We start from the raw sequence: 14,789 nt of genomic DNA on the forward strand, positions 1-14,789 counted from the left end.
GGGATTGATGCTGTGAGGAGTCCTAGTACTGACATGGCTGCCTTGATCGAGACTGGCAGACTTGTTCGGGCCTTTTTTACTGCATCTTGGACTTTCTCTATTTTTTCCTCTGGAAGAAAAATTCTTTCCTGTATGGAATTGATGGTATGCCCCAGAAATCATATTCTTTGGGACGGGATCATGCTCCGTTTATGATCCAACCGAGGCTCTCCAAGTGTCTCTCTGGTTCCTTCAGATCTTTCTCCAAAAGTTCCTGATTTGGCAAATAGCAGGGGGTCGTCCAGGTATGGTACAATCGATATTCCCCTTAATCTGAGGGGTGCTAAGGCTTCCACCAAAGTTTTTGTGAAAATCCTTGGAGAGGAAGACAGCCCGAATGGGAGCGCTCTGAACTGTAGGTGCGAAAATACTCCTCCTATTTTGATCGCTAACCGTAGGCATTTGTGATGCTGGTGCTATGGGCACATGAATGTACACATCCCTTAGGTCTATAGAAGCCAGAAAGCAGCCTGGCGTCAGAAGTCGCTTCACTGAAAAAAAATTCTCCTGAACCTCTTGTATCAAAATGTATTTGTTTAATATTTTCAGACTCAAAATGAATTGAAATTTCCCTGATGGCTTCTTGACTAGGAACACGTGCAAATAGCACCCTCATCCTTCCTTTTCCCAGGGAACACAGATGATCACAGAGATGACATTGATAGGGACTTCTCTTGGTCTCGGGAGAGTTTGACTTATCTAAAAAAGACTTGGTGGGGACTGTGAACGCCAGTCTGTAGCCCTCCGATGTTGTCTCGAGGACAAATGACTGGTTGTTGCCGTCTTCCACTGTGGGAAAAAGGACTGGCGTCTTCTTCCCACAGTCGGAGAATGGTCACTGATTTTTATTGGTTTGGTTAGAAGGTCGGAAAAGCACCCCCATGTTGCCCGGCCCTCTCTGGGATCTCCATTGTCTCTTGTATCCCGTCTCCTGTCATGGGTTTGGGGAAAAGTACGTACATTTTTCTTAACCTGAGGGGGTTACCTTCTTTTTTACTGGGAAGGCTCTCTTTTTATCTGCCGTTCTATTCAACACTGCTTCAAGATCTGGACCAAACACTAAATCCCCCTTGAACGGAAGACCACATAACTTCACCTTTGAAGCAGTATCTGCTGACCACGTTTTAACCCATAGTGCTCTACACACTGAGTTTACCAGGGCCAAGGATCTTGCAGACATCTTTATAGATTCTGCGGAGGCGTCTACCATGTACCCTACTGCTTTCTGTAATACTGGTAGAGTGTCCAACAGATCTTTACGGGAGGTTCCTGTCAACCACAGTTGAAGCCATAGCTTGTTTTAAAATTGATTGAGTCCTGGCTAAGGTTTTTTTTAAACAGGGAATCTTCCATTTTATCCATGGCATCTTTTGCCCATATCCTCAAATGCCAGGTCTGTATTTCCTGACACTTGTGAAAAGGCTGCATCAAGTTTTGTTTTTTATTCCATACTTGAGTGCGATCCTCTTCAAAAGGGAATCTCCATTTGAGTGATTTGGAGAAAAGAGGGGCCCTTTCCACTCTCTTTTTACTGTTTTCAACAGGAATTTATGAACTGGGAATACACTATGTTTAACTTCCCCCAAGCCCTGAAACATCTGGTCATGTAACTATAACTGGGCTTTGTCCTCTTTGATGTTCAAAGTTGTATGGATTGCTTTAATAGATCATCCACCTCTTCTAGAGATATGTAGTGGTTTTCCTCATCCTCTTCTTCCTCGGAACCTGGGGAAACACTTTCCCCTTTGTCCTCTCAATCAATCACTGACCGATCTGGGTGCAGAAAAGCTTGGACGAGAACAGGATGGCGAACTACCTCTACTGCTAGGCTGTGCAACCAGGCATTTGTCCAGATAAGAACGGAACGTTTCAAACGTGTCCAAAAGTTCTTTCCGGAAGGAGCTGAGTAGTTCTCCAGGCTGGGTAGTGGATGTAGCCGAGGACGTCGCCTCTAACTAAATCCGCTATACAGGTCCTGCATAACTTTGGTCCAAGACTCCTTAAGTGTGTTTTTGCAAGGCGGGCATTTTCTTTTAGGGGGAGGGGAGGAATGCTTGGCTTTTGTCTGAAATACACCAAAAGCCCACTCCAATAAATACATATACTATACCTATTTATTGGAGTGGGTCAAACAAAGCCCTTGTACTCCAGGGGAACACCCAAGCTGCCAAGCAGAAGAATTAACCCTTTAGCCCCTTTGTTGTTACTGCAGCTTTACCGAGCTAGTGACTCCCCCGCTGTCACCATGCTAAAGAAAACAAACACACTCTCGTGCTATGATCCAAGGAGAGTGATGCAGGCTCCCTTCCCCAAGACCCATAGAGGATACAATACAGGGACCTCTGCCCCTGCTTACCTGGGTCCGGCTTGTGTTAGTGGCTCCTGCCACCACCGCTAGGTCCATGTTGCTGAGTCTCTAGTGGCGTCCGGCTGCTTTTATTTGATATTCCCGGTCCTTACACCGTTGCGAGGACTGGAAATGACACCAGCTGAGGCCGCCTCCTCCCCCAGCGTTCCAGCGGCCAGAAAACGGAAGCCGCACACACAACTGGAAATGATGCGCTCGCCACCAGGGACCCCGGAATAGTAGAGAGGCTGCTCACACCCTCGTGTAGCTCACCATCCCCTTTCCAGCCGCCGGTCTAAAGAGAGCAGGGATCCCCAGCAGCCTTAACCCTCACCGGGCATGAAGAGGAGACACTGGAGCACCCCCCTCCCCTCAGGGGGGGATGCTGGGCTGGCCAGAAACACACACAGACTACACACAGGTATGCCCCTTACAACCCCCACCTGGAGAGCGCAGCACACCCTTGGTTTCCCGCAGTGCATCCACCATGGCGGAGGAAACACAACAACTGAGGACATGGTGGAAGTGACCACAGTGTTTCCTGGGGAAGTGGCTGGAGCTTCTCCAGGTTCTGTCCTGAAAGACGAGGTGAGAAAAAAAATGGTTTTACTATTCAAAGTTAAAACAAGGGCAGAGGATTTAATAGATGGAAAGTTGAAAAAATAAAATAAAAAAAAAGACTGAAGTTCTGCTTTAAATTACGCTTACATTTTCAAACAAAATTATCTGTTTGCTAATGACAGGTGTCCCAGTCTATGTGCGTTATAAATAAAGTGCCATTCTATACCCGATTTCAAAGCGCCGCTCATGTGATCAGCCGCCTCTCTCCTCCTGATTGACATCACTGGGGGATTCTCGGCCCCTCCCACTGTAGCTGTCAGGTGGGGAGAGGAGAGAGATGGCCAGTCACGTGAGTGCCAAGCTGTGCTCTAAAATCAGATATTGAATGGCACTTTATTTATAAAGCACATACGCTGGGACACCTGTCATTAACAAACAGAGAAGTTTGTGTAAAGAGAACAGAATGGCTTCACAACCACTTTAAGGCTGAGTTTACACTAGATGCGGCTCACAGCAGGGAGTCTGGTACATCCCTGTTCACCGGCTGCGAATCAGGTCTGAATTTCTGCCTGAATTGGCACCTGATTCGGAGCCAAAGACGCACAGGACCCCTTCCAAATGCAGACCGTGGAGGTGTGTGAACCGACTCCATTGAGAGCCAGATACAGTCTCCTGTCATGTGACTTGGAGGGGGAGGGGGGGGGGGGAACCTGCGTCCATTTCACATAAGTGTGAACCCAGCCTCAGTCACCAGGCTGGGAGTGGAGAGGGACACCACCATATCTGCTACCTACAGTCTACAAATGCTAAATAGAATCAGTGGTGTTTTCCATCTGGCTGTGCTATATGGCAGGTTGTCCAAGTCTCAGGACTGGATAGACAGAAATACAAATAATTTGGCAGATAAAATAGACCCCTTGTGTGTATTTTGGATGCGTGTCCGCCGTCTCCCTGGAGCTCAGCTGTAAAAAGCATCTTTTACACTTGCAAGAGAAAGCAGTGGGAAGACACGACGACCTTTCACATCATTTCAGTGCTTGTATCACAGGGCTGGATTCATAATGAAAGTAAATTACAGGCTAATGTCAGCTAACTACAGAGACTTCCTGTTATTTGGGTATGCGTTCCGATAAACAATAGGCAGACTTTTCTGCAAGTATACGCAAGATACATCTGTGCTGTGATTGGCCATCACTACCAATCTAGAAGATTACTGGTCACCATGATCAGATTTACTAGCAGCTCTCTGCATGACATACTGCACCATGGTAAATGTGGGCATAAGGTCACGCTACAGGGCTCACTTCCTCCTACAGGGCACATATGGGACACGGCCCACTCCCCCCCCCCCCCCCCCCCCACAGGACACATACGGTACGGGCCCACTCCCCTCCCCACCGGACAATACCCCCCTACAGGTCACATACGGGACGGGGCCCTATTTTGCCCCCTACAGGATACATATAGGGTTGCCACCTCATCCCTTTAAAACCAAACGCATATGAATTACACAGGTTCTGTGACTGATTAAGGTGGTAATTAAACTCACTTAGTGCCTTATCCACATTAAGCTTGCCTCAGAACCTGTGTAATTCAGATGTGGTTGGGTTTAAAGGGATGAGGTGGCAATCCTAGACACGTACGGGATGGGGACACGTCTCCCTACGGGAAGGGGACAGGACAGGGACACTTTTCCCTACGGGATGGGGACAAGTATAGGACAGAGACACATCTCCCTACAGGATGGGGACAAGTATAGGACAGAGACACATCTCCCTACGGGATGGGGACAAGTATAGGACAGAGACACATCTCCCTACGGGATGGGGACATCTACGGGACAGGTACACTTCTCCCTACAGGACGGGGATAAGTACAGGACAGGGACACTTCTCCCTATGGGACATGTACAGGACGGGGACAAGTACAGGACAGGGAAGGGACACTTCCCCCTACAGGACAAGTACAGGACAGGGACACTTGTCCCTAAGGGACATGTACAGGACAGGGACACGTACAGGACAGGGAAGGGAAGGGACACTTCCCCCTACGGGACAAGTACAGGACAGGGACAAGTACAGGACAGGGACACTTCTCTCTATGGGACATGTACAGGACGGGGACAAGTACAGGACAGGGAAGGGACACTTCCCCCTACAGGACACGTACGGGACAGGGACACTTCTCCCTACGGGACACGTACAGGACAGGGACACTTCTCCCTACGGGTCATGTACGGGATGGGGACAATTCTCCCTACGGGACGGGAACACTTACAGGACAGGGACACTTCTCCCTACGGGACAGGAACACTTACAGGACAGGGACACTTCTCCCTACAGATCATGTACGGGATGGGGACACTTCTCCCTACGGGATGGGGACACTTACAGGACAGGGACACTTCTCCCTACGGGACACGTACAGGACAGGGACACTTCTCCCTACGGGACAGGAACACTTCTCCCTACGGGACGGGGACACTTCCAGGACAGGGACACTTCTCCCTACGGGACAGGGACACTTACAGGACAGGGACACTTCTCCCTACGGGACAGGGACACTTACAGGACAGGGACACGTCTCCCTACAGGACACGTACAGGACCGGACACTTCTCTCCTATGTGCACAGAGCTGTCTCTCTGACCTTCACATGAGATGACAGTAAGCTGTCAGTAGATGATGACAGTGAGGTCCCAGGACTGGGCAGTGACACCCTGTCCTCCTCCCTCTATACACACACATGCAGTATGATGGATCCTCCAATGTTTACACTGAGGACACAGGGAGGAAGGGGGGAGGAATGACAGGCATGAACCATGATGCTCTGGAAGCCTCTCTGATCATCTGGGGAGTGACATTCACGTGTGCCCCGAGCCCTCCACATCACTCCCGCAGATACTTGCCGTTAGATGCGGGCTCCATGTCCAGGCAGGGCTGTGTCTCCTCTCTTGATGCCGGGAGTCTGTATGAAGGGTCAGGGCAGGCAGTGCGGGGTGACGGCACCTAGTGATCAGCCATCATGGTGGAGTATATGAGCTCCGATCTCCGTGTCTGTGCTGGGACACAACAAGCACAAGCTGCAACTGGAGGAGGCGGAGAGTGGTCTGCCCGGACTGCACACTTCCTCTCCCCTCCCTGCCAGGCACAATCACCCCTCCCACTAATCTATCCCCACCCTACCAGGGTCAATGTCCCCGCCCAGCAGCCCAATCCCCACCCTGCTGGGTACTATGCCCCCTCCCATCAGCAATGGCAAGCAATGATTACACCTCCCACCAGCTTATCCCATGCATTCCCAACACCGCTGACAAGCACGATGCCCCACCCACCAGTCTCTCTCCTCCCAGTCATGGTCCGTATCCCTGCCCACTAGCCTTTCTCCTCCCAGCCATGCACTGTGTCCCCGCCCACTAGCCTCTCCCCTCCCAGCCATGGACCGTATCCACGCCCACTATGCTCTCTCCTCCCATTCTGGGACTGTATCCCCGCCCACTAGCCTTTCTCCTCCCAGAAAATGGACTGTATCCCCGCCCAGTAGCCTTTCTCCTCCCAGCCATGGACTGTATCCCCGCCTACTAGCCTTTCTCCTCCCAGAAAATGGCTATATCCCCGCCCACTAGCCTTTCTCCTCCCAGCCATGGACTATATCCCCGCCCACTAGCCTTTCTCCTCCCAGTCATGGACCGTATCCCCGCCCAGCAGCGCTGACAAGCGGCAGTCTCATCAAACGCTCAGCCAGGAGATGATTTAACCTTTCAGTGGCCAGACCATCAGGTACTTCCCTTCCCTGGCCATATATTGGCCGATCAGTGCTGATAACTTGGGAAGGGGGTGAAAAGAGAATGTATATAACGCTGTCCCTCCTCCATGTATACATCCGCTGTGTACACAATGTGTGCTGTAGGAAGGTAAATTGTATGATTGTGTCTGTAGTGTGATCTATGGAGATGGTACAATGTGTACTGTGCGCCTGCAGGGCAGCAGATCCTCCCAGCATCGCCTATGCACAGACTTTGTGTTCAGCCATCAGAGTGACAGGGAAGTCCTGTGTGTGTAGAAGAGGCCAGAGAATATGACACAGAGCTATGGATCCCCATCAGCCTGTCACATGATCCTCTATACTGGAAATGTCCTTGTGCTGAAATCAGAACCACAAAAACACGATTAATTCATGTTTAATATTCAGTGCAACCCCCATCCATCCTGCCTTCATTATTTGTTTTGCTGAGAAATCCCTTTAACCACTTCAATACTGGACACTTTCACCCCCTTCCTGCCCAGGCCAATTCTCACACTTTGAGCCAAAGTTGACACTTGTGCGATCGCAGACATCGCATGTGATTCACACTCGGGGCCGATCACAGCGATGTCTGTGCAATTCGAGTTCAGCTATACAGTTGTTTGTCTGAACTCACATTGGATTCGCACAAAAAAGGTGCAGGGATGCCCCCCCCCCCCCCGCACTGGAATCCCGATTCCTGTGCGAGATCACAGTTTGCACTGTGATCTGTGAACCGATCTGGGGGTGTCATTAACAATGCATTGACACCTGCAGCGGTTCTCTGAGGACAGTGTGAACTGCCTGCGGAGAGGAGCGATGTGGGAATCGCACAGGTTCCGCATCACATATGTTTGAACCTAGGCTCAGTGACAATTGCGCGGTCATTCAACACTGTACCCACATGGAATTTTTTATTATCTTGCTGTCTCTCAGTGCCGCCTATGAGTGCCCATCAGTGCTAAATAGCAGTGCCACCTATGAGTGCATAGCAGTGACGCCTATCAGTGGCCATCAGTGCTGCATAGCAGTGCCTCCTCATCAGAGCCGCACATTATTGTCTCCTTCACTGACGAGTACTGCTGAGGCGGCACTGATGGGCAGTCAGTGATGAGGAGACACTAATAATTATCGGCACTGATGAGGAGACACTGCTATGTAGCACTGATGGGCACTCATAGGCGGCACTGATAGGCAGGACTAATAGGCACTGACCTAATGAGCAGTGATTGGCATTCCTGATGGGCACTGATTGGCTTCACAGGTGGACACTGGTAGACATCACAGGTGGACACCGCTGATGGGGCTGCACTGATAATCACTGCACTCATTATCAGTGAAGATCCCACATTTCAGAAGAGCTGTCCACAAATAGAGGAATACCGATAACCGGGACTTCCTAGTAATGCTGTGATCATTTGTGATTGGACACACCTGATCACATGGTAAAGAGCCTATGTCAGGGGTCTTCAAACTATGGCCCTCCAGTTGTTCAGTTGTACAATTGCCATCATGCTTAGTCATGTCTGTGAATGTCAGAGTTTTACAATGCCTCATGGGATGTGTAGTTCCGCAATAGCTGGAGGGCCATAGTTTGAAGATCCCTGGCCTACGTCATAGGCTCTTTACCGTGACCGGAGATGCACCGAACTGCCAAATGCTGCGCTGCGCACCCCCGAGGGCATGCACAAACAGCTTATCCTGCTGGATGTCCTATCACATCCAGTCAAGATAATGGAACCCCCACCGGCAATCATTTTGCTATAGGACAGGTGGGATGTTACTAAAAAAATTCTAGCACATATATATATATATATATATATATATATATATATATATATATATATATATATATATTTTGAATCCTGACCACGACACCATCTGCCTGGAGTTTGCATGTTCTTCCTGTGCCTGCGTGGGTTTCCTCCGGGTACTCCGGTTTCCTCCCACACTCTAAAGCAGTGATGGCGAACCTATGACACGCGTAGCCATTTGGGGTGACACACGCAGGATTTCATGCGATTCATCCTCGGCTCCTGCACGGCTGCCGAGGATGAAAGAATCTGTGCTGGAGGAACAGGGGGGGGGGGGTGGGGGGGTGGGACGTGTGATCTCCCTCACCCACACTCACTTACTGTATCGCCGCCGCCTGACAGTGAAGCACAACCTCTTTCTGAGCGCAGGGTCTGCTGGTAAGGCGTGCGTGCCGTGCGCACACACGTCATCAGCACGGCGAGGACGTTAGGGAGGATCCGCAGGAGAGGAGCGCGGGAACAGTGCGCGCCTCTCCCAAGTCAGGCCATAGGCTGTATAAGATCATGCTGGGCATTGTAGTTTTGGCTCAGCTGAACTGCTGCAGAGCCATAGGCTGTATAAGAGCATGCTGGGCATTGTAGTTTTGGCTCAGCTGCACTGCTGCAGAGCCATAGGCTGTATGAGGGCATGCTGGGAAGTGCAGTTAGTAACTACAATGCTCAGCATGCCCTCATACAGCCTATGGCTCTGCAGCAGTGCAGCTGAGCCAAAACTACAACTCCAAGCATGTTGCACCATAACCTATACTACTATATAGTCAAGTGCAACATGCTGGGAGTTTTAGATTTGGCGTAGCTGCAGAGCCGTAGGCTGTATACAGGCATGCTGCTGGGAGTTGTAGTCATGTAGTAATAAAAGTTTCAACCCCTTTTGTCTGTAGGCCTGAACTCCGGCACAATAAGTTACTAAGCAGGTATGTTAAACAATTTGTTTTTGGTTTATTAAATACAATTATACATTTTTGTAGTTTAAACTATAAATTGCGCAAAATTATGTTTTTTTGTCAAAGTGACACACCACGCGAGTTATGCTCGATTTTTGCCGATTTTTGACACACCACGCCAAAAAAGGTTGCCCATCACTGCTCTAAAGACATGCTGGTAGGTTAATCGGATCCTGTCTCAATTGGCCCTAGTATGTGTGTGAGTGTGTGTTAGGGACCTTAGGTCTAAAGCTCCCTGAGGGCAGAGACTGATGTAAATGTTCAATGTTTATATAAAAGCACTGCATAAATTGACAGCGCTATATAAGTACCAGAAATAATAATAATATATACACAGTATATGCAGTGCCTTGAAAAATTATTCATACCACATTTTGTTACGTTACAACCAAAAACATAAATTTATTTCATTGGGATTTTATGTGATAGAACAACACAAAGAGGCACATGATTGTGAAGTGGAATGAAAATGATAAATGGTTTTACAAATTTTTTACAAATAAATATCTGAAAAGTGTGGTGTGCACCACCTTTCCCTGCAATTACAGCTGCAAGTCTTTTTGGGGATGTCTCTACCAGCTTTGCACATCTAGAGAGAGAGAATTTACCCGTTCTTCTGTGCAAAATAGCTCTGTCAGGTTGGATGGAGAGGGTCTGTGAACAATTTTCAAGTCTTGCCACAGATTCTCAATTGGATTTAGGTCTGGACCATTCTAACACATGAATATTCTTTGATCTAAACCATTCCATTGTAGCTCTGGCTGTATTTTTACGGTCGTTGTCCTGCTGGAAGGTGAACCTCAACCCCAGTCTTGCAGACTCTAAGCCCCTTGTACACACGGTCAGACATTCCGATGGAAAATGTCCAACCGGACCGTGTTGTCGGATAATCCGACCGTGTGTGGGCTCCATCAGACTTTTTCCGTTGGAATGTCCGACCAACAAAGTTTGAGAGCTGGATATAAAATTTTCCGACAACATGATCGGATCGGACTTTGTCCGATTGTTTGTAGAGAATTCCGATCAGACAAAGTGCCACGCATGCTCAGATCAAATTACAAGACCAAAGCTATCGGCTACTAGCCTGAACGTAGTCCTGTCGTAAAGAACGAAGGTCATCACGTTCCGAACGATCGGATTTTCCGACAACAATGTCTGACCGTGTGTATGCAACACCAGTTTCGGACAAAGTCCGTCGGAAAAAAATCAGACAGATTTTGTGGTCGGAATGTCCGACCGTGTGTACAAGGGCTTACAGGTTTTCTTCTAAGATTGCCCTGTATTTGGCTCCATCCATCTTCCCATCAACTCCAACCAGCATTTTGCTTTTAGGCTAAAAAATTCAATTTTGGTCTCATCTGATCAGAGCACCATCTTCCACAAGTTTACTGTGTCACCCACATCATGGCTTCTCGCAAACTGCAAAGGGGACTTTTTATGACTTTCTTTCAAAAATGGCTTTCTTCTTGCCATTTTTCCATAAAGGCCAGATTTGTGGAGTGCACAACTAATAGTTGTCCTGTGGATATATTCTCCCACATGAGCTGTGGATCCCTTTAGCTCCTCCAGAGTTACCATGGGCCTCTTGGCTGCTTATCTGACTAATGGTCTCCTTGTCCGGCCTTTCAGTTTAGGTGGACAGCCATGTCTTGGTAGGTTTGCAGTTGTGCCATGCTCTTTCCATTTTTGGATGATGGATTGAACAGTGCTCCGTGAGATGTTCAAAGCTTGGGATCTTTTTTTTATTTTTTTTTTTATTTTTTTTATAACCAACCCTGCTTAAAACTTTTCCACAGCCTTATTCTGACCTGTCTGGTGTGTTCCTTGGCCTTTATGATACTGTTTGTTCATTAAGGTTCTCTAACAAACCTCAGAGGGTTTCACAGAACAGTTGTGTTTATACTGAGATTAAATGACACACAGGTGAACTCTATTTACCAATTAGGTGACTTGTGAAGGCAATTAGTTCCACCAGGGCTTGGCAAAATTGCTTAGAATCTAGGAGCCAGCTGAAAAAGCTGTGAGCCAGTTATTTAAATCCTCAGCCCAGTGCCCAGAACTGCATGTCTGGGGCATCGGGAAATATGAATTGCTCATGCCTGATGCCAAGAGAAAAAAGGACAATATAAAAAAAAAAAAATCAACTTTTGTTTTGTCATAAGATTTTGCAAATAAGTTTTTTTTTTTCTCCTTCACTGATGTGCTCTGATAGGCTGCACTGATTGAGCAGCTTTGAGGTTGGAACTGATGAGCACCAATAGGCAGCACTGAGGTGCCACTGATGGGAATTGACAGGTGGCACTTATGGGCAGCACTGACAGGTGGCACTGGTTGGCACTGGCAGGTGGCACTAACTGGCATTGGCAGATGGCACTGGTTGGCACTGGCAGATGGCATTGACAAGTAGCACTAATTGGCATTGGCAGGTGGCACTTATTGGCACTGGCAGGTGGCACTGGACAGCACTGGCAGGTGGCACTGGATGGCACTGGTAGGTGGCACTGGCAGGTGGCATTGGCAGGTGGCATTAACTGCCATTGGCAGGTGGCACTGGATTGCACTGGCAGGTGGCACTGCTTGGCACTGGCAGGTGGCACTAACTGGCATTGGCAGGTGGCACTGGATTGCACTGGTAGGTGTCACTGGATGGCACTTGCAGGTGGCACTGGTTCGCACTGGCAGGTGGCAATGGGTGGCACTGGCAAGTGGCAGAGGTTGGCACTGATTGGCAAGTGGCACTGGCAGGTGGCACTGGATTTCACTGGTTGTCACTGGCAGGTGGCACTAACTGGCACATGGCATTGGCAGGTGGCACTAACTGGCATTTGCAGGTGGCACTGGATTGCACTGGAAGGTGGCACTGGATGGCACTGATTGGCAATAACTGGCAGGTGGCACTGGCAGGGGGCACTGGATGGCACTGGCAGATGGCGCTGGATGGCACTGGCAGGTGGCACTGGAAGGGTTCACAGCCGATCGTGTAACTGTGAAACTGAATGCTCTCTGCAGTGTGTGAAACTGTATGGAGAGAGAGGAGTTGACAAATTCAGCATGATGTCAGAGGTGGGCGGGACCCGGGGTGGGCGGGACCCGGGGTGGGCGGGACCCAGCAGCTATCCAGCCAATGATTGGGCTGCTTAAGAAAGGGGCGGGCCAAATACACATATCTGCCCACCCAGATCCCATCCCATTGGCTGGTGTTGGATAGCTGGATCCTGCCCACCCCGGGTCCCGCCCACCCCGACCTTCAGCCTCAATTTTGACAGTTCCTCTCTACACACAGTTTCACACACTGCGGCGCTGCTCTGCCAACAGTGTGTGGAGAAGGAGGAGGATGTCAGCGGCTGCTGAGCCGCTCTCTTCCTGCTCCATCCCGAGAACCAGACAGTGCTCTGTGTCTGGAGGGCCTCCACTTTCCGGGCCAAGACCCCACAGCCAGCCCTGTAGCAGAGGCACCGGTCAGTGACAATAACCAGGGCACAATTTCTAGTCGCAACGGTGACTTGGCGCCTGGGATTTGTCGAGTCCTGAGTTCCACTAGATTATAGTTAGTGGTATCAGAGTGGGGGGCTGAATACAAATGTGCGCCACTTTTTTCTGATATTTATTTTGTAAAAAATTTGGAAAACCCTTTATCATTTTCATTCCACTTCACAATTATGTGTCACTTTGTGTTAGTCTATCACATAAAATCCCAATAAAATTAACGTTTTTGGTTGTAACATGACAAAAATGTGGAAAATTTCACGGGTTGCGAATACTTTTTTTAAAGCACTGTAAATTTATTACATATAATGTTTGGGGCTTCTAAGTAATTTTTTTAACAAAAAAAATGTAGATTTTTACATGTATGTGCAAAGTGTCGGGTAGGTTAAACCTATGGCATAAGTTGCAGGGCTCTTGGAAATGTCTCTCTACTCAGTTTTGAATATAGTGTATCCATGGAGATTTCCTTTTACTTCCTGTCCTAGAGATACAACTAGGCAAATCTCTATAGGAAGTCCCCTCTAAGCCCTTGTACACACGGTCGGACATTCCAACCATAAAATCCGTCAGATTTTTTTCCGACGGATCTTGTCCGAAACTGGTGTTGCATACACACGGTCGGACAAAGTTGTCGGAAAATCCGATCTTTCTGAACGTGATGACGTTCGTTCGTTACGACGGGACTACTTCCAGGCTAGTAGCCAATAGCTTTGGTCTTGTAATTTGATCTGAGCATGCATGGCACTTTGTCCGATCGGAATTCTCTACAAACGATCGGCCAAAGTCCGATCGGATCATGTTGTCGGAAAATTTTATATCCAGCTCTCAAACTTTGTTGGATGGATATTCCGATGGAAAAAGTCCAATGGAGCCCACACACAGTCGGATTATTTGACAACACGGTCCGATCGGACATTTTCCGTCGGAGTGTCCGACCGTGTGTACAAGGACTTAGACAGTTGTGTCCCCATTGGGAGATTTACCCCCACTACTTGTTCTGTAGCAACTTTACAGTTCTAGATGTCCCATTACTTTTGGTCTGGTGATGGAGGTCACCAGGACAGTTAGAGGGATAAATTATCCCAGTAGGGACACAGGCAGCAATAAACAAAATCTACAGAGGTTCTAAACCTTTTCAATTTATTCCAAAACTAAGGAGCAGCATGTCTTTGGAATCGGAGCGGAAACCCGTTGAAGCACTGGGAATACATGCAAACTAAATGCAGATAGTGCCCTGGCCAGGACTTGAGCCATGGACCCCAGTGTCCCAAGGTATAAGAGCTAACTACTACGTCACCATGCTGCCCTAGTTCTATAAAATCTCCTGCAGACAGATTTGGCTAGGTCTTTACTGTGTATTACACCCTGCCATCACATGATTCCCTACACTTTGTTGTATGTTGGGGAGGTTGTAATGGAGCTACTTCAGTGCGACTTCAAAGCCGACTATCAGTGCGGCATGCTGACACCTGTGCAAATTTATTTTAGTCTGCAGTTTGATTTGCAGCGATTTGGTTCCATTGCTGCTAATGGGGTGCAACTTGTCAGCTGACTTTGACCTGGGAAGTTGCAAGTAGCGTGAGGCACAATCAGCACTGGTATAAATCGTGGCTCAGTGCAGTTCAGAAGATGCAGATTATTTAGAGCCATTGGTCATATGCAGTATGTTTGAACCTTTACATCCTCTTTAGGGGCTTGGTTTCCAAGGCGCTGGACCTCAGGGTGTGTAGTAAAATACTCCACATAAGGCCTTGTACACATAGACATACTTAAGTATACATACACCCATGAGAGGGCTGCGTTTGCCTGCATGGGA

The 14,789-nt window shown here is 48.5% G+C and overlaps 2 protein-coding genes across 5 annotated transcripts in view; one reads left to right on the top strand and one right to left on the bottom strand.

Moving 5' to 3' along the window:
• Positions 1 to 6,076, bottom strand: part of LNPEP (leucyl and cystinyl aminopeptidase) — a 204,165-nt gene extending 198,089 nt beyond the window's left edge. For both annotated transcript variants that reach the window (XM_077462351.1, XM_077462350.1), the window contains exon 1: positions 5,855 to 6,076. In XM_077462351.1, coding sequence (XP_077318477.1) covers positions 5,855 to 5,873 — 19 coding nt within the window. In that variant the 5' untranslated portion in view covers positions 5,874 to 6,076. The remainder of the gene's footprint in view (positions 1 to 5,854) is intronic.
• Positions 6,077 to 6,625: 549 nt separating this feature from the next.
• ERAP1 (endoplasmic reticulum aminopeptidase 1) overlaps positions 6,626 to 14,789 on the top strand; it is a 150,806-nt gene continuing 142,642 nt past the window's right edge. The window contains exon 1 of one of the 3 annotated variants that reach the window (XM_077462357.1): positions 6,626 to 6,725. The gene's annotated coding sequence lies outside the window, so the exon portion shown is untranslated. The remainder of the gene's footprint in view (positions 6,726 to 14,789) is intronic. The other 2 variants (XM_077462359.1, XM_077462360.1) reach the window with 2 other exon arrangements.

The sequence above is a fragment of the Lithobates pipiens genome, unplaced genomic scaffold (assembly GCF_037356315.1).
Source record: "Lithobates pipiens isolate NorthernLeopardFrog02 unplaced genomic scaffold, aLitPip1_a1.2 Scaffold_3, whole genome shotgun sequence".
In the NCBI taxonomy this organism is placed as follows: Eukaryota; Metazoa; Chordata; class Amphibia; order Anura; family Ranidae; genus Lithobates; species Lithobates pipiens.